Source organism: Neodiprion fabricii, chromosome 4 (genome assembly GCF_021155785.1).
Source record: "Neodiprion fabricii isolate iyNeoFabr1 chromosome 4, iyNeoFabr1.1, whole genome shotgun sequence".
Lineage (NCBI taxonomy): Eukaryota > Metazoa > Arthropoda > Insecta > Hymenoptera > Diprionidae > Neodiprion > Neodiprion fabricii.
Genome location: NC_060242.1, coordinates 2,707,046 through 2,732,680, shown reverse-complemented (window position 1 = coordinate 2,732,680; position 25,635 = coordinate 2,707,046). Strand labels below are relative to the sequence as shown.

The window sequence follows — 25,635 nt, the reverse complement described above, 5'->3', positions numbered from 1 at the left end:
TTCCACGTCAATTTCGTAAAATCTGTAAACCTTTGCAGTTACTAAACCACGTATCCTCTCCTCATCTCTACGTCTGCGCAATTGCCGTATTTAATACACATGTACCTAGAATATTGAATAATTTGCGATAAAAGAGACGAAAGATCATTCTTTCAAAGGAGCTCGTCGCCTGCGTTTCACATATTATACAGGTATAGTAGGGTACGTGTGTGTGTATATATACATATATTATACATGTGTAATACGAGTAGAAAAAAAAAAAAAAGAAGTGAAACCGAACGATGAGGTAATTATAGACTTGCACGGCTAATTCGCCAGTTTAAAAAACACACACACATATATTCTCGACATTTGTGTACGTATATTCATCAAAGATCAGCAGATATTTAAGATTTCTTATACCTGTGCACATCTGAATGCAGCGTGGGATATATGCCGAAATCTGATTCGACGAAATTGAAATAATAAAATCTAACAAGACGAAGGATGAAAAAAAAAAAAAAAAAATAATAACATCGAAAGAAGATGAGAAAAGAAGAATAAGGAACACACGGTTATCGATGTCGTCAAGTTGTAAATATTATACTTGTATATACTTATATAAGAGAAACTCTCCTCCGCAATTGCCGGTGCCTAGGTGGATTTCTAAGGAAATACCGGACCCGGGGTAAAGTGCGCGGGTTAACGACACGAAACCTCTGTATAGACATTATGTGAGTGCATTGGTAAATATATACATGTATAATAATAATAATAACAACAATAATAATGCGTGTGTGTGTTTATATATATATAGTATATAGCATGGATCGCCTCAAAGCACACGAAATGTTATGTAACATATCAATCGCGCGACAAACTCGCATCGCATGTTTTATTTAGTCAGGCAAAACGCGCTTGCAATATAAATTCTCATCGTCGTTGCCGCGTCGTTGTGTGTGTACACAGAGTCAAGGGGATGCAGCGATAAGTATGATACGTAACTTATCGGAAAAACTGAGCGTATTTTGACCAATTTCCTACATCGTATAGGTCTACCTAAATAAGTATGATATGTATATAAATGATATAAATTGTAGGCGTTAAAAATAAAACAAGAGGTAAACCGATATTGAGATTAAAAAAGATCCTGTCGTATTCCAGATCTAGACATTTATTTACGCCGTGTTTTATTATCCGTGAAATGTTTCATTTTCATCATCGTTTTACCCATTTGACGCCCGCCAAAACTTGGGGCTTTTGTATATATATTTCTCATTTCAAATCATTTTATCATCGTCAATCGTTTAGTAGACTCTTGCAAACCGCACGACCGGAATGTCACGAATTTGGGCACTAGGTGAGACGCGCGAGAAAAGAGAGAATGGAAATGAACGGGCGGGGAAAGAGGAAGGGGGAGGGGCGGAGGGGGAGGGAGGGCCTTAATGTCCAGGAGCCCCAAGGCCAAGATTTTGCAGGTAGGTAAGTGTCGCAACGACGTGATTGGCAAGTTACCGCAAATCTTTTCGTCGTCCGAATGTGCAAGATCGACAGCCTGAGGAGAGGGGCGAAAGAGAGAGAAAGAGAAGTATACGGTATTGTACATTTGTGAAAAAGAAAAAGATAGATAGTTGTATAGAAATTAACGATACGGTAACGCAACAACAAATAATATATACCACGGGGCGTATGGTGACAAAACGTCAAGTATCATACATATATATATGTATATAAGAAATTGCGCCAACACATAGACGTATTTGTATTTATATTTATTTTTGTAACACGTGTGTACATTAGACTGTATAAAAAAACCGATTTTTTTTTTCGTTCAATATTCAAGTTGAAAATATTCAAAAAAGTATGCCGTCCAAGTTTCAGCTCTTAATGTTTCATATTTGGAGGTTCATCGGCGCGATTTTTTTTTTAATTTCCCATTGAAATAACATTGGAATTTTTTTTGTTTAAACTTTGTAATTTTACGACTCGTCAACGCATCAGCGTATCGGTAAGATCGGAACGTAATATTTGTCGGTAATTGAAGGCTCTGCGAGAAAGAGATTCTATTGTCATTATACGACAAGTCTAATCTTTCAAAAGTTATTTGTGAGAAAAAGATCGCGTAATATAAGTGATTACGACTCAAGCTTGATAAAGTTTATTGAATTATTACATAGAGATCAGCATCGTAGTCGTGATTTATTTCTCATCCTCTTGCGGGTAAAAGTATAATTTTCACTTGTCGTGTAATTATTGTTCGATCGCGCGCGGTGAGAATATCAGCCTGTGATGTTTCGGGGTTAGAGTGATGCCAGATTCCCCGGAAAGGTCGAACGTCGCTGCCTCGTCCGATGATCGGTACAGCGATACTTTCAACGACTGAATTATACGTCCGGCAAAAAGGAACAACGTCATCTTTGCCAGTTCCTCGCCAACGCAGATCCTTTTCCCTGTGATCCAGATTCAACGATGGAAGACAATGATCGTGCTTAAATTTTGAAATTAAAGACGAAACGAACAAGACTAGATGACAAAAAATAAATAAACAAATGAATAAATGGATTGAAATTAGCAAGGGGCGGGGGGGGGGGGGGGGAATACACCTATACACATACTACAGTTTACTCGGTAAGCTGACGTATTTTTCAATAACAACGGGACGCCCTGGATTTTAATTTTTTTATCCTTCTCCTGCTCCTGCACTTCCAATGGAAACTTGACACCAACCGTTTTGAAATGGCAGGAAATTCTCCGGCTTTGCGAAGCTGCCATCGTCGGCTATGAAACGCGCCGGTCTAAACTCCTCGGGATCTTTCCAATTTTTCGGATCCATGTGTATCGCCCATTGAAGAGGAACGATCATCGTTCCCTTGGGTATGAGATAGCCGCCGATTTCCGAATCCTGTAAAATATAATTGAGAAAGAGAAAGCGAGAGAGAGAGGGAGAGGGAGAGGGAGGGATCGAAGGAGGAAGAAAAGGAGGAAAGGAGAGAGAGAGCGGTTAGGTAGAGCTACTGCAGAAAGTTGAATGTGCGTACCTAAAAGTTAGCTTCGAATGTAGTTCTAACCTATGACTGTCAATAATAACCGATAAACGCGAATTCCACAAATAGCAAGCGGTAATAACGCGTTAACTAGCCGAGACATCTCAGCCAGGTGTCCAATTCACCTTGATTCTAAGTGACTTTATACTTCTCACAGAGAGCCGCACGATCGGATTTTTTGAATGGCCTGAGAAAAATCATTCCGTTCTTTGATAAAATGACGAATAATGTCAGACAAAGACGGGATTGGCTTGCAGGAGGAATTAAGCACATGCTTATTGAACAAGACTACTTTGACGTCGATACCAACAAGCTCACAGAAAATAGCCGATCAGTCAAGACTGAGAAGAGTACGATTGAAGAGCGCTGCGCATCAATATTTTTTATATTATCTCCATACCTGACAGATCTGGTGGCCAATTTAGGCACCCTAAGTGTATGTTTGATATAAATAAGATCATAGCCTGATAGAAAAGGTGTACCTGACTGCCATTTAGCTAGAACTTTAGCAACATCGTCAACAATGCAAAGGTCTAAACAGGTATGTGAATGCGCGGTATGATGGTATTCCGTAAGGAAATAATTTATGACATTTATCATGCATGATACTCCATAAGGAAACACATGAAGATCGTTAGCATGAAAAATGTTGAGAAGTTGACGAGAGCCGAACGAGTCGAAGTTAAGCAATGTTGTTTTAGGCTTGCGCTCGTCGAACAGCATCCTCAAATTTAAGCAACCAACCGATTTTGAGGGGCCCATAGACGAAAGCAAATAAAGCCTTAGATGCGTTTGACATAATAATCTTAAAAATCAAATACTACGGCCTACGACAATAGAGATTAGGCGAGGAAGAGATTACTCGCGGACTTGGACTTCTCTGGAAAAACACCGCAACCCGACCTCCGTCTTTGCCTGATCTGTTATTCCAAAACAGGACGTAATCTTGAAACCCAACAACTTCAACAAGAACACTCCGCGAAGAAGGAACAATTCAAATACTGAATTAACACGCTAAAAATTATTTATAAAGTATACTTCTAGTCCGACGGTAAATAGATGTTTAGAGGACTTGGAAATTTATGAACGGACTGAAGTAATACGTACGTAAAAACAGTCGCAGTTACAACACTTTGCTTGTTACTCGTGCTGCAGTAGACAGACCTACGAACGGCTCGCTAGATCAACGTAGACGATAATCACTCTGACGGTAAAAACTTGAACAAATTTACCTAAACTACTTGACAGTTGCAGGGTAAGCATTTTGCAAAAGAAATTAAAAACGTACAAAGCAGAGTAACACGGAATGGATCCGTAGATACCTTCACGCACAACAAAAAGCGAACAGAAACCTCTAAAATCACACGAAATTGATAAAAACCACTCAAGCCTCCTCGCTCTCCGCTTTCCACAAGGTGTGACATCGAGAAGTAGCAAGGAACGTGTTTTGTCAAGGGCAAAATATTCGATTGGCATTGATCAAGCGATATGTACTTCAAGAGCACCGTGTGGTATGCCGACAGGAACGACGCTCCGGATTCTCTGAGTTTCCGCGATGAGGGCTTCGAGACGTGGAAGATCAGGCCGGTCCTTGAGCTCGACTGGTCTCGGTCCAAGCACCGCCTTCATCTCGTTGTAAGCGGCATCCTTGGGGTGTGGAAAAGTAATAAAAGGGTGTTGAATCCAACGGGTTGGCAATTCTGGAACAGTCTGCAAGTCCAGACGCTGCTCACCTGCTCGCGAGGATAAGCGGCAAGGAAAAGAAGCAGCCACCTCAGGGTGGTCAACGTTGTGTCAGTTCCAGCGCCGAAGAGATCGGCGAGCAAGTGTAGCTTCTGGGGTTCGCTGAAGTGTCCAATGTCGCCTGAGGCCAGTCTGCGTTTGGTTTCTTCCTCGAACATGGCGAGCACGGAGTCCCTCGCACTTCCAGACTTCCGGCGATCCTCCGAAATGGCACGATAGACATCGTGGGTCTTGAGCTTTCCCTCGACGAGGAACCTCATCATGTTCTTGTACTTCGGTACATGCCTGAAAGTTGGACGTACACGGAAAGGTCGGACCACGGTCCAGACGTACGAAATGACCCACCTCAAAAACGGCAGAAAGTTGAGCGGCCCGGCGACTCCGATGTGCTTGACTCCGTCCTCCTGTAGCCGCTGTAACCATCTCCAGGTCTCGTCATCCTCCTCCCAGACTCTCCCGAACACCAATAAGTTCATTAAATTACCCATGCAGTGATGGAGGGTCGGATAAGGATCGACCCCTCCGTTCGCCGAACGTTCCTTCAGTTTCTACGAAGACATCAAGGAGATATATTGTCAAGGAGATCGCGACTATCTTCGAGACGATGTTGCATCGTCAAGTGTCCAAGACAATCTGGAGTTTACCGATACGCTCTCTTCGACCGCGGTCAGGATCCTGGACTCCATCTTGTCCCGTTTTGACCCGATCTTCACCATACCGAGATTCCTCAGACAGCCAACGACGAACTTTCGCTGCTCTCGCCACAGATCACCGTCCGCGCAAATCAACCCTTGAACAATTGACCCGGCTGTTAGAAGAAGCTCATCGACTATTCGGCCGATGGTCGGAGAGGTGCGAAAGGAGAATTGAAGAGGAAGAAAGGATCTGGATTCGAGGCGATCATCAATCAGCCGGTATTTTTCGTCCATGAACAGTCTTTACGATTGGTATATGTATGTATACACGCACGATATCCGTATACGTGCAAACGATACGATCGACATTCTTTGGGCTGCATGCGGGAGTCACTTACCTTTGCTAAAAAAGAGGTTTTCACTAACCTGCTCACCTGCAGACGGTAGAACGTGTTTTAAAATGACCTACAACGTTCGCAGAAGAACTTGAATTTACCATATATACATATATATATATATATATATATATATATATATATACATTCAACAAATTTCCATTTATTTTTATTCTCTTAACGGCTTATGTATTAATCAAACTACAATTACGCCGTCCGGCGCTCACCTTGTTATAGGTGCAATATATAATGACTTGTCAAATTCGATGCCAGGTGTTTCCAAAAGATTTGCACAAGACTGGTATTGTTTTTTTCTCTCTCTCTCTCTCTTTTCTTTCTTTCCTTTTTACTTCCTTTCTGTTTTCAACTATCATAACGACACAAAAGATTCGATTCACGATGAGCTTGATGTGAATTCAATTTAACATATTTGACTGATATATGAAAGAGCAGAATTCCGGAGAAATGAATCACCTTACTTAACAGCGGTGGTGCTAAGAACACGTTGTCACGAATAACAAGGTGTTTATTATCTCGGATTGACAACAAAGTAATTAATAAAATTGAAATAAATTACAGAGAGTACCCAATGTCAATATTGAATAAAAATTGGAACATATTAATCTTTCGGGACCTTCAAATTCACGTTTCCTCCACGATCGAGTGCCGAAAACGTCGTACGTATCGAGAATAAACTTTGAATAGAAGAATAAAAAAAAAAAACACCAACACCAACAAAGAATATCTGCGACAAGAATTGCAGTTTGTGAAAGGCAACGACTTCTGATCGATATTGGATACATTCAAGATTGCATTGATCGCGATCGGTATTTGTACAATATACGAGAGGTATGGTGACGCGTTGAGTAGAGTACAACACCGCGTATACAGGGTGTAGAAAATAACGCAGATATACATGGATTAAACGAGCTCGCGTAAGGTATCAGAAAAATAAACCGCCAGCGCGTTCTCTTTGACATTGATTTTGCGTATGGTCAACGAACATCGAATGCGGAGGTCTCGCCTTGAGCTAGATGCTGCATTATACTCGGCGTCGCTTAGCTCTTAGCTTAGCTCAGCTTAGCTCAGCTCAGCTTTGAATGGACGGAGGTATTCCACATGAATTGTACGAGAAAACTGTTCTCGAATAAAAATAGCACCGCCATCATCGTCTGTAGAGGTGACCGATCCTAACAAATAATCATCTCCAATATTTACTGCATCTACTTTTTCACTCTTGACCTCTGCCGTACGTACCGGTGAAATAACAGGTATGATAAATATGATAGCCGCCTGATGTGAAAATAATTGAAAATTACACAATCACACGTAGCTTGCAATATGAAATCCCCGAAGATGCGGTTCGTTGAACAAGCTTTCGCTATTATATGAAAATCCAGAATTCGAGTCTTCGATTAAGGTAAAAAATTTCATACGATCGTCACGTGTCGTCCGATCGTTTAAATAAGACAATAACGATTAAAGATATACCGGTTTCGATAAATTTCCATTTCTGTTTTTCCATTCTTATTTCTATTACTTATTCTTTTTCTTCAGATTATATTCAACGTACGTAAGGAACGATCCTCGGAATCTTGATGACTCGACTACTGTAGCTGCGTGAGATTTGGATTGAGGTTTACGAGCCAAAGGTGATAAGAATAACTATTACAATGTTTTCCGATGGGTGAATTAAGAACAGCCTTATACATATGCCTGCACCTATACCTCCTGCATAAGGTAGATACAACCGATTGGCCATCAGCCCACCTAGTCGAGTTACTATCATAATATACATATAAAGTTACATAGTTAATTACACGTTCAAGCTAGACGTTCACGCCTCCGAGGCAGATATAATAATCCACAGTTATCACGTACAGACCTATCTAATGAATCGAGAAATGTCTGAGAGGTGTGTAATCGTAATCCTCGAGAATAACAGTGAACTCATTAACATCGCATCGGTAAAACTATGAACATTCGTTACGCGTGTATGATATACACTTACCTATAATTGTAAACCTCAACGTTATACGATCTAGTTCTAAAAACTAGTATAACTAACATATGATATACCTAATTTATACTCCAGCCTGGATGGAGAAATAAAACTATAGTAATAATCGATTGAAATTTTTTTATCCCCACACATTAATCGTGACGATTATACGATTATATGCTATGCGTCAGCTTTACTGCAAATCAATGTTATATATCATTATACGAAACCATGTATATTATACATAATTATGAGTATTTGATGGAAAGGAGAAGGATTAAATTTACACACGCATCACTTAAAATATCATTTGGGACAAAAACATAATAATAAGAATAACTTGTCTGAGTCATCTAATGACATTTCCGAAACTGACCAAGATAATGTATTTTGAATTCGACATAATTCTCTCCTCGGCTTTTACGCGTAAATACATTATGGATATTATTAATAATATATATTGTGACACGGTTTCGTTTTCGTTTCTTCGTATCGCATTACACCACATGTCATGTCAAATTAAGAGCAATATAAATATAATATAGAGACAACCTGGATATAACGGAACGACAACGCGGTCCCTTTTTTTTCGGATTCTTCCTTTCCGCTGAAACGATGAACGAAAAATATCTTACGTAACGATTAAATTATACACCTAACGAGTGGTAACCTAATTTGTCCGGTGCAATTGCCGGTTGTTTTCCGGTTTTCACCTTGGAGTACCTACAGCTCGCTAATACCGCATCATCATTATCATCAGCATCCTCATCGCCACCATCATTGGTGCAGGTGTTATGCAACACACTCGGATTCGAACGACGCGATTCGACACAGTTTTTAACCGACAATTCATTCTCTCTTTCTCACTACCACGTTCAAAAGCGCGACGAAACGTCATCGGAATATTTCCGTATATTCCTGCACACTTGCAACCAACGAGACGTTTGCGATGTTACAAGTATTGATGGTAATGGGAGCAAGTACCTAGATGAACGTATAACTAATTCCCAGGGAGTAAACAACGTGCCCAGACAGACTCTCCCGTGTTCCTTATACTGTAGCAAAACTGTTGGAATACAATTGCAAAAAGCTGAGCATAGGAAGTGAGAGAGGCAAACGGAGGTGGAGGAGGAGGCGGATGGAAGCGATGGATCACTGATCCATACGACTTATTCCAAGGCCGCAGACACGTCGTTATGCATTTCGCTTTTATAAAACACGGCTGCGCAAGACCCGGGCGGTGAATACGAGTGACTAAAATGAAGAAGAAGAAGAAGAGGAAGAAGAAGAAGAAGCAGAGGAGGAGGAAGAAGAAGATATGGGAAAAAAAAGAGAAAAATTGAATAAAATTGAAAAACAAAACTAAATTGCGATATCAAAGCAATAATTATAAGTGAAGAGACATCGAATAAGAGGAAGAACTAAAATCTTTTCGTCTCTCTAGATGAAAAAAAAAAGAAAAGAAACAAAAAAAGTAAAAGAAATTTTTGCATGTATACGTGTGTACGTATACATGTACTTGCATACCTAATCACGCAAAAAGTCGTCAGAGCTGCACAACGTTAACACTTTGACCCTGACATTCAGCCTCGAGTAGTCATCCTCCGTCAGACATTATATTAAAACTTCCCGGTGTGTTCACTTCGTTATAAGTAAGTAATTCTGGCTTGTCTAGACGTTTTGTATATACTACATAGGTAAAATTGCAGTATTCGTAATGCACGTTTCTGTACATGGTTTACTTTACATAAGATATTTTGCGCACAGAGAGAGATAGAGAGAGAGAAACAAGGGAGAAAACAAAAGAATAAAAAGCAAGGTGCACATTTTTCACGTTGCTGACAAAAATTATACCAAGTAATCATTATACCTGTACTAAACATACTTTTGTAAGCAGCGTCACGTGCAGGGGTCGAATCACGAGCAGGAGTAAAAAAAAGATTAGATTAAAAGTTGCTAGTAATGCACCTCTTGACTCGAAGATCGCGATCGGAGCGCACAATGTTGGGATCTATTACTGCATTACTGCATCAATTTCCAGGCAATGACTCCGCAGAGTTGCGATTGGACTTGTCACGACCTAGGAGAACGACTCTCGCGACGTTTTAATGGTGTTCAGTGCAAGTAAGTAAGTAAGTGAGTAAGTAAGTAAGTAAGTAAGTAAGTAAGTAAGTGAGTGAGTGAGTAAGTGAGTGAACGAGTGTAGGTATATGGAATGCGGTGAGGATTAGTCGGTAAAATTTAACGAGCAGCACGCGCAAGAACGAGTTATACAATTTACACCCATAATCGGATACCTATTTATAAAATGGAGCTTGATATATTATCGCCAATAAAAATTTCCATTAAACCTCGAAACTGTACATAGACATACATATGTATTCTATATGTCGCACCATGATTCATTCATAATTATATAATTCTCTAAATATCTCTCGAACCCGCGAACCATGGAACAAAAAAAAACAAAAAAAAAAAACACACCCTTACACGTATAATACGCAAGCACGAGTTGTGAATTAAGAGTTCGGAAACACAACTTTCAGCAGAACCAAAAACATTCTAAGAACGATGAAACATCGCAAATAAATAACGCACGGGATTTTACACGGTGATGTAACGTATAAAAACACCCGAGGGGGATTTTCATACAGAGAAGACGGTTGGGAGTAACAAAAGTGCGAGACCTTCGAGATTCGTTCAACATAGCAAAGGTACCACTACTATGTATCCATGGTTGTTGTTTCGCGAGATTTTCGACAATCCGGGTCTGCGCGCGATAATGACGATGATGGTAATGAACGAGGATGATGATGATAATGAACGGGGATGACGATGATAACGCTTACAACGAACAATGGTTCGCGTTTCAAACGAATCTGTGAACACGCGACCTATCAAAACTATCCGGTCCACGGCTGCAGCTTTATAGTCACGGGGATAAAAATTACGATCTTTGCCAAATGTCGCGACGTCCAAGGTCACATTGTTCCGTCCTTGCTGCTTCCTGATTACGTATAAGGTACATACATACGTGCGCGTGTGTGTGTGTGTGTATATATATATGTATATATATATATATATGTATACCATTAAAAGCTAACGAATTGCCGTAAAAGTATTTAAACAGTTCTTTTGTACCGCATGTATAATGATAAAAATGGAACCGCGGTTCTTTGCTCTTTGCAGTCTGCGCGGATTGTGATTCAGTCATGGATTTCTCTTCTCTGATCCATGTAAATCGTTTGATCGAAATTGAAACGTTTTTTTTTTTTTTTTTATCTTTCGCACGTTATCTATGCAACAGACGCGCGACTCTTTCGACTCGGCTCGATTCCTCGCCTACGTACATATAAGACATTATACATACAGACTTAGAATATAACATGCGATAAAACATAAGCGCCGCGATATATTAGAGACACGATCGAAGCTTGAGCTAGGGGGGGGCATCAACCGAATTCAAGGTCTGTTTTCGCAACTCGGACACTACGATATACATACACGTACGTGTGTATACATATATAAATATATACATGTGTGTGTGGATAAAATAACACACAGCAGCGGCTAGTTTAACAAGACACTTCGTCAATATTTGTGCTTGTTTGCGTGTTACAAAAGACAAGAAAGAAAAAAAGAGAGAGAGAGAGAGATCAGGCTTGTTCGTTGGCCCTTTGAACGATCTCCTCTCTAATAAATATCGTACTACTATCAATGGGGTACGTGTGTAAGAAAAAAAAAAAAAAATCCACGAAAGTTACGTATGTACCAACGTGTAAGCAATTTGCCAGACTTACACTACGTTTACATATACGTATATACACACTATATACCGTATATATTATTATACGATGAGGTGAACGAACAGCCGCGGTTAAATAACGAAACACGCTGAGCAGTTAAGTTCGTCCCTTTCTATACAAGTATGTAAGTATCATGTGTACATAATTATGCAATTGATTACATACACGCTGTACAAGCCATACATAACGTATCGATATATGTACATACCCTGCATAACTATACGTATATATATATATATATATATATATATATATGTAAATAAATATAGATTTATGTACAATATTAGGTTAGGTTAGGTTTCAAGAACGATGCTGCAGATCTGATTCGTTCAGTTAGGATCGACTGAAAAGCATCGTATTTCCGCAGTTTCTAACGTTTATACGCAAGAATAACGCGAGCAATTTTTTTAGTATTAGATACCAACAATCGCGAATCGCAGGCTGCGGATTGATTTCCTTTTTCCTCGCGATATCCTATACAGATTATCTCGTCCCGCCTGATCGAATCGCGTGCAACATTTTAATACCCGATTGAATTATTACCACAATACCATTTATACCCGTTGTACCTAAACTGACAAAAAGTCATCGGGTGCGAAATTTTTAGCAATGAAACGTCGTTTCCTTTCGCTTTTTGTAATACAATATAATATAATGTAAACTTTTATTGAAACAAGACTCGTTATTATACAACTCGTTTATAGGTATAGGTATGTTAACTAGGGTGTGCCAAAAAAAAAAAAAAATAAATAAAAAACTTCTTTGTCAAACGCGCAACAAAATTTCTGTACAGAGCATCTCAAATAGAATATCTCAGCCAAATACGAGCTTTAAATATTGATATTTAGAGATGCCGTCCTATTTTATTTTTTCCATTTTCCATTTAAATAATACTTAAAGAAAAGACAAATTTTTGAATTTTCTTTTCCTCGTAAAAGAGCCTGACTTGTAAATTATCTAAGATATCAATAGAAACGATTCAAGATGACTGATCGTGAATGTTTATAGACGAATACCTCTTAAATTAATCGGTTTCGAATTAAGAAAATTTTATCCCAGTGCCTTTATATCATTCTGCACAAGTCGAGCCGTTTGGGAAAAAATCATTTACAATCATTCAAATTTCCTTCAAAAATATGGATTGATAAAATTTTTCAGATCGATAATTGACGGATTTTGGGTAAAAAAAATGCGGAAACTGTTAAAAAATCAATATCTGTAACGATACACCCCTTAATATTAATATCAAGGGCTCAAACTTTCAGGATAATTTTTACTTGTCGTCACGAACATTGTTTTTACAGTACCATTAAAAAAAAAAAATACTTCGTTTTTTTTTTGGCCCAGTCTAGTATATACGATTATAAGGTACAATATCGAATCACAACAGCGGTCGGTGCGTACGACCGGCCTCGAACCCGTCCAACGTTTTGCGCAATCGCCTTCAAGCGATGTAATCGCGCGCCAGCCTGAAGTTTACACACACATATATACGGATATATATATATGTATATATACACATATAAATACACCTTCGCATCTCTTGCCGGACTGGGAGCTGTGCGCTTGGTTCCTTGTACATATTACATACACACACACACCTAAATACATACATATATAGATCGAAGTGTTTAAATGTACGTAACTGAGTACGTAAGGATTTCACTCGACAGAGAGAAATACATATACACACACATATATGTAAAAAAGCGACAGAGCAAATTGCTTAAACTCTATGCAAACCACGAACGGACGTACGCGTCGAAATGTATAAGTTATACGTGTAATATCGTATTTATAATCGATGTAGGTATGTGCCTTATACACGGACACGTTGTACCCGCGATGTATAACGTGTAAACTAGCCGGACGTGCAAAGATCATCGACGAGGAGTGATAAGAACGGTCGTTGAAAGGAGAAGAAAGAAAGATAAAGAAAAAAAAAACCACGACGAAGAAAATTCTTCATCCCTTGCGATTGAAGAAATTTCCAACAATACAATATATGCAATATTTTAACATACACCTATATATATATATGCAACACGTTTTTTTATATATACTGCAGCAAATGACTCGAAATTGAAATAATCGTCGTAAGATTCGGAAAGGAGGGAAGAGGGAAAACGAAAAAAAAAAAAAAAAAAAAAAAACCATTGAAAACGAGAAAATAAAAACGAAAGATTAAAACAAGAATACAGAGTTGTCTGATGATCGCTTTGGAATTAATTAGCCCGATTTGTATGCATCGCGATTCCTGTAAGTGATCCACACACATCCGCGCGCAAAAACACAGATTTACACGCATACGCGGACGCGAACGGGCAACAAATCGGCACGAGAGACGATTTAAATATCAATTATAACAGAAAGGCGAAAAAACGAAAAAAAAAAAAAAAAAAAAACGTGGTAGATGAAGGTAAGAATAAAAAAAAAAAATAAAATAAAATAAATAAGTAAAAAACAAAACAAAAATCCTCTCGTATAATAAATAACGTTTCGATCCGCCGGCGTAATGTCAACGCACTCGTGCACTCGATATGTTATACGTCACGTATACGCACACATATCTGAGCCTAAAATTGCGTACATGCAATTATATAATGTATAGATATACAGATATGAATAATGGTACGTACGTATCCCAGAATATTGTGTACAAGCATATGTAAGGGATTCTTTATACATTATTATACGACCTTGAAACCGCATAACTATACGTATAAGCGAAACTCGTTAGTGTGCGTTATAAAGCAACGTACGTGTGTGTGTTTAAATACGACGATTAAACGTCACGCACACGCATAAAAATATATATGTATGTATTTAGTTATATACGAAAGCTGATGAAAAACGGGGGAACCGGATTCACACGAATGTATTTAATTTTAATACATGTATACAATATTTGATACATGAGTATTTTGACTATATCGAATGGCAAATATTGTTATTAAATTATACACATACATTGATTGGAGAAATCGACGAATGTATTTAGAAAAATTAATATAGTGCGGTTTAATTTTCATTTGTACAGGTCTTGTGAGCCCGGTTTGTTTGTTCAATGTTCGACCGAAATAATAACCCAATGAATAAGTAATCCAACCAAATTCCTTCGTACGTCCCGTAACAAGTGCAGGGAACACCGTGAATTAGGTGAAATATATCTGACGTAAGTTAAAAAACAAACCCAAAAAAAAAAAAAAACATTACACTATACAAATCCAGATTATATAATCGCAACGATAAAAAGAAATTATACAGGTGTACCAAACTGCGGAGAAATTGGCTGCGTTGTTAGAAAAATTTTTATCGCTAAAACGTAACGTCCCAACAGGTCCACTTTACCATATATTTGTATTATTTGTTACATTTCTATCACAGTAAGTGGTGTGTCACAAATTTCATTTTTAACATTTAAACTATCATACCGACATGTAATTTGTAGTTTTTTTTTTTTTTTTTTTGGTGTCTCAACGGTGACAGCGAAAATGAAAAATAAAATAAAATAAAATCTCTATAAACGCATCGGTCATGAACGAGACGATGAAATTTGACGTCGGACTTGACGTATTCACCTACACCTACACCTATAACGCGTATATATGTTACAAGGAGGAGGGCGAACGGGTTGCGGATTACGTGAACCTGCCCGATACCACCACCACACGTACACCGATATATCCCAGGTTCAATGCTACTCTCACTTTCCGGCGTTATTGCGGCGCGTGGCTGTAACGCTGTCTCTATACATACATACATGCGTACTTACAGGTACGTATTCGCGTCTACGGCAGAAACCAAACGAACAAACGAAAGAGGCGAAGAGAGGAGAGGAGAGGAGAGGAGACGAGGCTCACGCGTGTGTATAAACAATATAATAATAAAATCTGGCGAGCTGGTGCTTCAAGAATGCGGCAGAAACGGCCTTCTATCCCTAGTTTCCGACATCTTTACCGCTATGCTATACCTGCAACATGGAATGGAAGGGAGTGCGGCGGGTGAGGGAAGACAGGGATACCTAGGATAGCTAATTTCTAAGGCGCCGGGACGGCTGCGTCTACCTGCTGCCTAGAGTTGTTCGTGTATAACGAACAGCCGCCGTCTGGCTGAGGGAGTTGGCGAGCATGTGTGAAAGTACACGCACGCACGGGTGTTGTTAAAGCTCGAAAAGCCCGCGCGGCTTCGTCGTTCGGGACTAACCCTCGTCAAGCCTCCGCGACGTGTCGCGTTTTCACTTTCGGCCCACTTTTAATACGCTAGCAACAAAGAGCTCGGGACCGCGTGGCGGTCCGATGGGCATCTGGGTGGTTATAATACAATACCGATTTTAGAACTGACCCGACCGCTCGGGGATCTCGACGTGCGTTGACCTGACGCGAAAGAATATGAGGAAAGGGCCTGTGGGGGGGGGTTCTGGATTTGGAAAGTTCCGAAAGCGCCTAATTGCGAATTATTTGCTCGAGAAACTTGAAGTTGAGAAATCAAACTTTGGAGAAACGACGGGGTTTAGAACGGTCGGAAGGCCGACGGATCAAGGTTACGAAACGCGAGATGGAGAAGAAGTCCGGAAAATAAAGTTACGATAGAGTGAAATACCGAAAATTAAAATTGTAAAAAAATAGGAAAAACTGGAAATTGGAATAACCAGGATTCCGAATGTAAAAATATCGAAAATCAAAAACAAAGAAATATCAAAGTAGTGAAATTTCACCAAGCCAGACATTCACGGAACTGAAAATCTTGGATCATTTGGAATTTCGATGTTTCAGATTTTCAAATTTACTCATCTTTGCACTTTCGGAACATTGAGCGACGGGTTTCGGCCTATTCCAGACTTCGACGTTTCGACAAAGTTTTATTTCTTCACTTCAACTTTCGCGACCAAAAAATTTTCAATTCGTCGTTTTCGGAACAGTTCAAATTCGGAATTTCAACCCCACCCCTGTATGTTATACTTTTCTTTACGTTCAATCATATTCGAAATTCATTCTTGATTTTCTCCTCGTGACCGTATTGAAGCAATGCAAAAAAAAAAAAAAATTAAAAATCGAAAAGAAAAGAGTATAATTATGCGTACAATTAAAGGATTATTATTACAATTTCCGCTTTCGTACGTATATCAACATCGTCATTTCGTATTTCCCAGCTCGATCCTGCTCTTGTATTATTTCCACCCATACAGGTAGCAATTCTGCCGGTCGTTCACCGAGGACCCGACCGCAATAGACGCGCGTTAGGCAATCGTCGAGTCATTGTCCGGCCCATGCACTATACATACCTCGCATAGTCGCAAGATGTGTCGATTTAACGTGCGAACTAATTTTTCCACCCTACATGCATCAATTGTATGATCGAAATCGATAATTTTATTCCTAATTTTCGATTTTTGTCTGTCTAGTTTCTAGTTTCAAACGTAAATGCCAATGAAATTTTTTGAAACCACGTTCTATATACATTTTACATAAAAATCTGACAGGTGAAATTTGCTAAGAATACACAATAGATTCCATAAAGTTTATGATATAACACAAAACGAAACCTCCCTTCTCATCGTAAGCCAAAAAACTGGGCTTGATAGTTTTCAGCGTTTAACACGAATAAACATCACAAAGTGTATTGGACAAAAATATAATTCAACAAAAAACAAATCATAAAATAATATAACGAGGAATTGAGAATAGAATATTCGGACGATGAGAGTGAAAATATATACATCAGAGAGATCAGAACGTGTCGACGATATTAGCCGCTGAAGGGAGAGCGATGATGAAAAGTGTACGCTTTATTAAAAAAAACCTTCAATTTATTCACGATATGTGTCGTCGAGATTTTATTAGTGGATTATTACCTGATCAGACTCTAGTCCGTTACATACACTTAACACCATTTAATTGTATAGAAATTTAAAGACGACTTCTCTCCTTCGAGTGCTGTTAAGGCCTACTTCCTCACTGATCCGCTGACAATGAGACCTCATAAATATTCTCGCTATTTATTTTATACATAGGAAACATCGTCACAATCGGTACCAAAATATCGAAATATCAGATGTTGATACATTCCTGAAACTTGAAGTAAAAAAAAAAACAATCAGACTTCGAAGTTTCGAACGCTGGAAAATCCAACGGGCTCAGAATTCCGAAATGCAATATTCCGTGAATAAAAATATCCTCAGACAGCGTAGTTTACTCAAAAATTGAGTATAAAAATAAAAACATCGTAAATCCAAAACAAAGAAAGCTCAAATTGCTCAAATTTCACGAAACTTCTCGCAGTTCAACCCTTCCGGCAATATCGTCGTTCCTGGAACTTTGATCCATGGATTTTCAGACGATTAAAAACTCTTGATACCTCGTCAAACTTCCCTATCTTTCTTCAAGTTTCTCAACGAAAAAAAAAAAAAATCGGAATCCCTCGCTTCGACACCCTTTCGAATTCGGAATTTCAACCCCGCCGCAGTACCGAAACAACGACAAGTAACAAACAGGCCGTATAGCAAGGCGCTCAGCGGCGCTAGTAGTGGAGGGCGTCGACGGATCGGACATCGGGCAGTAGTAGCGGCTGTTCTTGATCGGGCTTAGCGTCCGACCAAAGCCCGAGTCTTTCCACTGGACGGAGAGCATTTCGAAGCAATCAACGCGTGCTTCGCGGCTCTGCTCGCGAATGACGCGACACGCATCGCGGATTCCGCCGTTCGCGTCTCCGAGCCGATGCAGGGACGGTTCGTAAAGGGCGTGGCCCGATCCCTACCCCGTATATTGCCAGTGGTGAAAGGACACTGTCGGAAGGAGACAACCTAGCCGAGAAGCAGGGAAGCGGAGGGGAGACTGTAACGGTGGTGGGAAAACGCGACGCGACGCGACTTCTCGACCGATAAATCCGGCCCGTTTGTATGTACGCATGTATAGCTGTACGTGTGTTTTTTAAATTATACGTACTTACACGTATGTGACATGCAAAGTACAAAACTGGTGGCGTGCAGAGTTCCGAGATTTGAGGATCGAGAGTGCGCGTTTTTTTTTCTTTTTTTCTTTCTTTCTTCGCGGTTTGCCGAATAAAATTTGCACATTTTTTGCCCCTTTCTCCCCTTACCTCGACATTTTTTCTTCTATACATAATTTAATCGTTTTATGTATACTTTTTTTTTTTTTTTTTCTTTGTACACGTACCCGGAGATGAAATTTTCTTTTTCGAACGAGGACCGTTTTGAAAACGTATCGTTTAAAGAGAAACCGGGAGGGAGTAATAAAAACAAATCAGTAAATAAATACACGATTTATGAAATAGATATAATAATATCTATATGATGATATATCTATGTGACGATCGATAATTATGAAGAGAGTGCGAATCAGATAACGTTGATAGATTTGAAAACTGTAAAAAATTGTTTTGTAAGGTTATCGAATGATAGTCGCATAGTCGAAATATAAACAATGCAGAACGTACAAGGGTGCATCAAAGAAAAATAAAATAGCAAAGCAAGAGTATAAAATCGTCAAGAATTATTGTGTACAAGTTTGAATAAAGAGAAAAAATATTCTTGCCATTATACCGCAATTCGACCACGTGATTCCTTTATAATCCCAGTGAATGAGAGTAAGATTTGGTAAAATATAAATTTATAAATTTATAAAATCTACTCGATTCGACTAAATCGGCCATCCATCCGGATTATATCACATATCAAGTGATAACTTCCAACAAAATAATTCTTTGACATCTTCGATCGTTCAAAATTTGGTAAATCTGTAAGAATCAGACCCTCGCATAAAAATCCGATACAACTAACATCGTCATTGAATTAGCTCTAAAAAGTTAACAAAACTTTTAATCCTCGCAGAGTTTATAGCCGCGACAAATGGCGGGACGGATCTAATTGTAAATTCCATTATGAATACGGTTGTATAGTATGCAATAGGTAATAATAATGTACTTATATAGAGCGGCAAGTGCGGGCGAATAAAGGAGGAGATTATATACATATATATATTAATGTGTATATATATATGATGAGGTATGAGAAGAAGGAAGACTTAGTAGGTTAGTCGGTTGCCTGACCAGTTCGGATGTTTCGAACGTTGGCAAACCGTTAGACGATTGGACACGCAGAGGAGTGACTGTAGCGCCCTTTCATTGTGTTTTCAGAGTTTTTGCGAGTCGTTCGTAAAGACAGCGCGAATCATCGCGTGGCTTATAATTATCGACAGGCGATCGCTGGGATCTCGAAGTATTGTTTACACTGACCAAAAACTTATTTGAGCGTATACATGGTGTCCGAGCATAAAGTGACCGAACTGACAGGGGTTACAGAGGCGGTCGAGCCGAGTAAATTAACCCAAATTAGACGAAAGAAAAAATTGAAAACAAAAAATCTCGTAACGTCTCGCAACGACTGGTTTTAGTGATAAAACTTTGCTGACGTTGGAAATATCTTCGTATTTATGAAATTCGGAAATTTCAAACCATCATCCATTTTCATCGAACGTCCTCGTTGTTGTGTTTGTCAAAAATTCAATGTCAAGATTGTTTTACATTTGAAATTTGTAAATTTGAAGGCGTTCTGTTTTGCATCAGCAGTCGAGCTCGCTTATCGAAAACACGAATCGAATCATGTTCAAAGGTCAATAACGCTGAAAAAACAAAAGAAAAGCGCTATTCTGACAATTTGTTTTGACGGTTGGAAGAAAAGTTCATCAAATAATAATATTAAGGAAGTTATTGGGCGTGTATTTAAGTATAATGCAAAATATTATCGTCAACTTCTATTCAAAAATGGCAACACTAGAGCCATTCTCGTTAGTCATATTGAATTCTACGGCACGTAGTGTAACTGGTGCAAATTTCAATATGCAAGAAAAATGTTTTAAAATCGCTCAATCTACATATTAATAACTACAGAAATACGCAGAGTATTTCAAATATATTGATTTTTCTGTGATTCGCGAGTATTTGCATGAAAATATCCTCTTTTCGACCAAAAAAGGGAACTTATTCGTTAATAAGCAACGTTTAAATTAACTTGTCAAAAATCCCCTACGAATTTTTGTAGCTATTAATACGTAGATTAGGTGATTTTATTTTTTCTTTTGATATCTAAATTCAAATTTGCACACCAGTTACGCTGCGTGTTCCGCAAGTCTGGTAAGAATGGCTACAGTATCACCATTTTTAAATATTTATTCATAATAATTTTTTTTATTGTACTTAAAACGTACGCCCGATAACTCCCTCAAATATTATCAACCAATTACCTTTGCTTCCACAAAAAAAAAAAAAAAAAAGCTAGTCGTTAAGAGACAATTTTTTAACCACGCGACTTCGAAGACCACATGTTCTTTAGGTTAATTTACTCAACTCGACCACCTCTAAAACCCCTGTCAGTTTGGTCACTTTATGCTGGAACACCCTGTATATATATATACAATACATATGTACATATATAAATCTAAAACGATAAATCGTGCAAGTAGGCTGAAACAATATTATTTATACGAGGAGAGTGGGGGGGTAAAGAAAAAACTCCGACTCACCGTATCCATGCATTATCCCGTGAGTAACGAAGAGCGGGGCCCGTCCGGACAGCGAATCCTTCGCGAGGGCCTGACGCACCAGATGAGCTTCGCTGATCAGCACGGTGTAAAGGGATCCCAGCCTCAGTCCGCAGACGGGGCCGTATTTGCGGGCCAGGATTGTGAAGCTCTCGTGTGGCGCATCCGGGTTTATCCAGGGCAGGAAACCCAGGATCGGCAACCCCCAGGGTCCAGGTGGCACGCCGTCGGTCCTCCTCGAGCGCAGGAAGACCGCGAGGACTAAACCCGCGAGGAACAGGCAAAGCGCCACGATGTATTCCAGCGACATATCGAACTTTGCGTTGTACCGTGTTTAGGTTCGTCTTTCTGGAAAAGAATAAAGAAAAAAGAATTGGTAATTTTTCTGTCTTTGCGTTGGATATGGGGCATTCAACGTCAAATCAGCACACCGTGTGCCGCAACCTCGTCGACTTCAATCACTTTTATATGTGACGATCTTACCGAGCCAAAAGGGTCTCGGAATTTTTCTCAAATTTTTTTAGCCACTGGTGATATTTGAAAATAATTGAAAAAACAAATTCCAAAAACACCATTTCTTTTTTTTTTAATCTGAACAAATTCACACGGATTCCATGATTTGGAATCTGATTTTTAAGTTTTTTTTTTTACATTTCTGATGGTATACTGATAAATTTTCAATACTCGAGAGTAATTATTTCGATACAATGTAAATTATTATTGTGAGAAACAAATTGATTGAAAAAAATCGTGAAAATTGAAGGAATAACTCATTTCCGAAAAAGTTACCCCTATACACATACCCCTCATGTTTTACGTAAATTACAAGTTTTTGGAGTCGCTAATTACGAATCTGAAATCGGATTTTGAAAATTCAGTACGGCGAATCTAATCAGCGACCCCAAAAACCGTGAAATACTATTTCGTTACAGAAGTTCACTCAGGACAATAATGCGTTACTCAAAATGTTAAGAACACTGTAATCTGACTTGCATATGTATGTATTTTTTGAGTTTACTTATTTTTGACTAACGAACCGATCACTCACGTTACGAAAATGAAAATGACGTCAGACGTTTGCGAAGGTATCGAAACAAAGACTGGAGGATCGATGACTGCGATTATTTGAACGCCTGGATGTTTACGTCGGCAAATCTATCACGCGTAGCGTCGCAAGAATTATGGTACCTTTACAAACCGCGATCGAATACCAACACAATAACTGAACCGACGGTGAACGACTGCTCCGATAATCGTTCGACTTACCTTGTAGTACACAATAGCTGAACGTACAACAGCTAAATACAGACAAGATACAAGCGAAGTTCGTAAAGGTGACCGACGGCTGAACGACGGTTCAAAAATACGACCGTTATTGTCGCAAATACATCAAACCTTGTTTGCGAATAACCAGCAACCGATGCACGCACACTTCGGTGCAAAACTGGTCCAGGTTGCGGAGGCACCAACCTCACGTGCCGGGAGCAGATATAACAGGAGACAAAGAATGATGGCGGTGACGAAGCCGAGTCGATTCCCGGTGAAAATCGTCGAACGAAATGGAAGTACGACGCGATCGAAGGACCGAGTTACGGACGACGAGCACTTTCCGGGTCAACGAACGGCCTCCGGAGAAGTACGATGAGATAGAAAAAAAAAAATAAAAATAACCTCGCTGAATATATCGCACGATGAAGTAAATTTTTGCAACTAAAACGCGAGCGATATGTCGACCGGATGTGAGAACGCCGCCAGCGGCGTCAACGACAACTCGAGCCTTGGAATGCTTCCGACGACGACGCGGCAGTTTCGAGTTCCTAGCACGTTACGTAATGCGATACCGCGATCCAAGGGGAAACTGAACAAGTGGAAAACGGCCAAAAGACCTGTTCAAGTCACTACCCGACGATACAATGACTAGATTTCCTCTCATGCAAGTCTATTTGTACCAGTTTCGATTGTTTGCGATATAACAGAAACACAGACGAGCGGAGCAGCAACGGCGTCACAACCGACATGCTACCGCATCGTTTTGAATAACAGATTTCGAGTTTTGTATTCGCCCTCGACCGCGGTCCGTTTATCTGATCGAAATTATTCGAACGGAATGTGAAACCAGTAGCGGAGGGAGAATACGTCCGATTCTTTGAAGCTGAAAGGTAACGACGATATTCGTCGTCAAACTTGGCGTGTACGAAGAACGATCTGGATCCGCCTCTGATGTCAAACGACTATGTTTATTAATGGTGATGATGCGACGATTACGAGCAAAGTAATGATAACAACAACAAGAACAACGACACCGAAACTATAATAAACAATAATGACGCGACCAAAACGAATGGCGAGAAAGCTGTCATTCACGATCGGTTAACCATATCAGTCACACGTTTTTCAAATGAATATTTATATTTTTGCCTGAATTTTGTTACTTGGAGCTTTTTGGGTTTGTACGAAGTAACAAAGATCGTTTAAAGTTTCAAATAAACTGTGATAAGGTTGGAGGAGGAAAATTTTTATGGTGGGACACTGAGTATCACACTGTGACTGAAAGGGTTACAGAGAACGCGATTAAACGATGCACGTACCATCATCATCATCATCATCATCATCATCATCATCATCATCATCATCATCATCATCATCATCATCATCATCATCATCATCATCATCATCATCATCATCATCATCATCATCATCATCATCATCATCATCATCATCACCACCGTCGTCGTCATCGTCGTCAGGGTGCAGTGAATTCAGCGCGAGGTCGTAAGCCCCGTTGCGGTGTACAATGACAAGATAATGATAAACCTCGCTAAATATTCCGAGGATATGAATTTTTTGCCTTCGAATAACTTTGGAATAAAATTCCGTACAAAATGTAGTGAATGAGTACATTTTAGAACAATTTCAAACTTCCCACTTAACAGGGAGACTAGGATAATGAAATAAAAACCGATTTGACATACTCCATAGTGAATTTTTTTTTCTTATGATCCCATATAAGAACCACCCTAGGTGTAAGATAAGTGTACCGGTCATCGACCCTGTCCCAATTATCGACCCTTTTTAGTTGTCCGATCCGTTCTATCCTAGGTTCTAGAATTACAACAAAAAAAAATTTGTAGCGTCTCTCCGTACAGTGGCACTTGGTTTTAGTCTTGGAGAAATTTACAATTACTGCCGTAAATTAACGTAATTAATTTTTCATAACAAAATCGAGTCAACAATTCTTTCCAAACATGTCAACAACTCATGGTACGCACACATTGGGTACAGTATTGTAGTTCTGCGGTGTACAAATGACGCGGCGATGACAGTGTTCGCCACTCGTGCACGATGTGTCGAGGTTGCGGATGCAGGTATGTGCAGGCGTCCGAAAGGCAGTCTCGCACCCGAGATTTCCAAAGAGATAGCCGCCCCCGAGATTCGTGTAACCCTCGGACATTCCAGGGGTCCACGGAACCTCAGGGTCGCAGTTGAGCCCGGTTTTACTCGGAACCCGTCGTCGAGGAGCGGCGCCGCTTTTTCGAGTCTTTTTTTCCTTTTTTTCCAATTTTTTTTTTTTTTTTTTTCCTTCATCGTCCGGTTTTTTTAGTTTTTTCGTTGTCGTTCTTTTCTCTCTTCTCGTAATTGCTGCATCGATCGCGAACGATCGGAAGATCCGAGCGAGTCCCTCCCGGAGCTATATAGCCGGTGAAACATCCCATACCGTCCGTGAAAGTAAGAGTAGAGGTAGGAATGCCCCGATCGAGTCTCGTACTCTGTTCGAGATCCTGACACCTGCATACTGAGCTTCGCGGCGTGTCGAATTTATTCTAGGGTGTTTCGTTTCGGAGCAGGATTTTCTTCCCCCCCCCCCCCCCCCCCACCCCCTCCGGGGCTCTTTCTTTCTTTCTTTCTTTCACTACCGACCGAAAAAACTTTTGGTAAATGAATCTTCGTGCCAAAGACGTGTATGTCGTTAAATATTGAATTTTAGAAAGTTTTTCACGTATTTAAATAACGCGAGGAATATGCAGTCATTTCGTTGTTTTTTTTTTCCTAGCTCTCTCTCTCTCTTTCTCTCTCTCTCTCTCTCTCTCTATTTTTCTTTTAATTATTAACCACTCATTGTCAGTCGCATGGATCATATTATACCGACTAGATTATGAAAGCACTTTTCGGAGAATCATATTCTCTGATAAAGCGTCATGTGACATTCTTTCGTTGTAGGTATAAAGATCAGCAGTTTAATTGCTGTATAATACAGTCGTTGGAAGATGGATTTTTACACAAAAGTTACAAAATAGAACTTTCAAGCCCAGGCTTACAGTCACAACTTCCGAATCGTTTGGGGCACGAATTTTGCTCAATGAACAGTATTGTAAAGAATTGAATTCAATCCGTATCGTCATTGAATACGTCTGATTGCGAGTGTTAAAAATTAAAGAAAAAAGCAAAAAAACGAAGAGCAGCAGCGAACTTTTGA

At 39.5% G+C, this 25,635-nt stretch overlaps 1 protein-coding gene across 7 annotated transcripts; it reads right to left on the bottom strand.

Annotated features, from left to right (window-relative positions):
- Positions 1–1,866: 1,866 nt before the first annotated feature.
- Positions 1,867–23,056, bottom strand: LOC124180383 (cytochrome P450 306a1). Of its 7 annotated transcripts, XR_006870252.1 has the most exons (9): positions 22,210–22,333; positions 21,144–21,509; positions 5,411–5,556; positions 5,112–5,314; positions 4,757–5,051; positions 4,518–4,670; positions 2,707–2,881; positions 2,153–2,429; positions 1,867–2,026 (listed from the first exon to the last, which is right to left on the bottom strand). XR_006870252.1 is itself a non-coding variant. In XM_046565831.1 (8 exons), the coding sequence occupies exons 2-8, from the start codon at positions 21,469–21,471 to the stop codon at positions 2,230–2,232; spliced, it is 1,500 nt and encodes a 499-aa protein (XP_046421787.1). In that variant the 5' UTR covers positions 21,472–21,509; positions 22,833–23,056; the 3' UTR covers positions 1,867–2,229. The 7 variants fall into 7 exon arrangements, 6 of the variants coding, with proteins under 6 accessions (XP_046421787.1, XP_046421783.1, XP_046421785.1 ...); XM_046565831.1 differs by lacking the exon at positions 22,210–22,333 and adding an exon at positions 22,833–23,056 and having other exon boundaries at positions 1,867–2,429; XM_046565827.1 differs by lacking the exon at positions 22,210–22,333 and adding an exon at positions 22,557–22,805 and having other exon boundaries at positions 1,867–2,429.
- Positions 23,057–25,635: the final 2,579 nt, after the last annotated feature.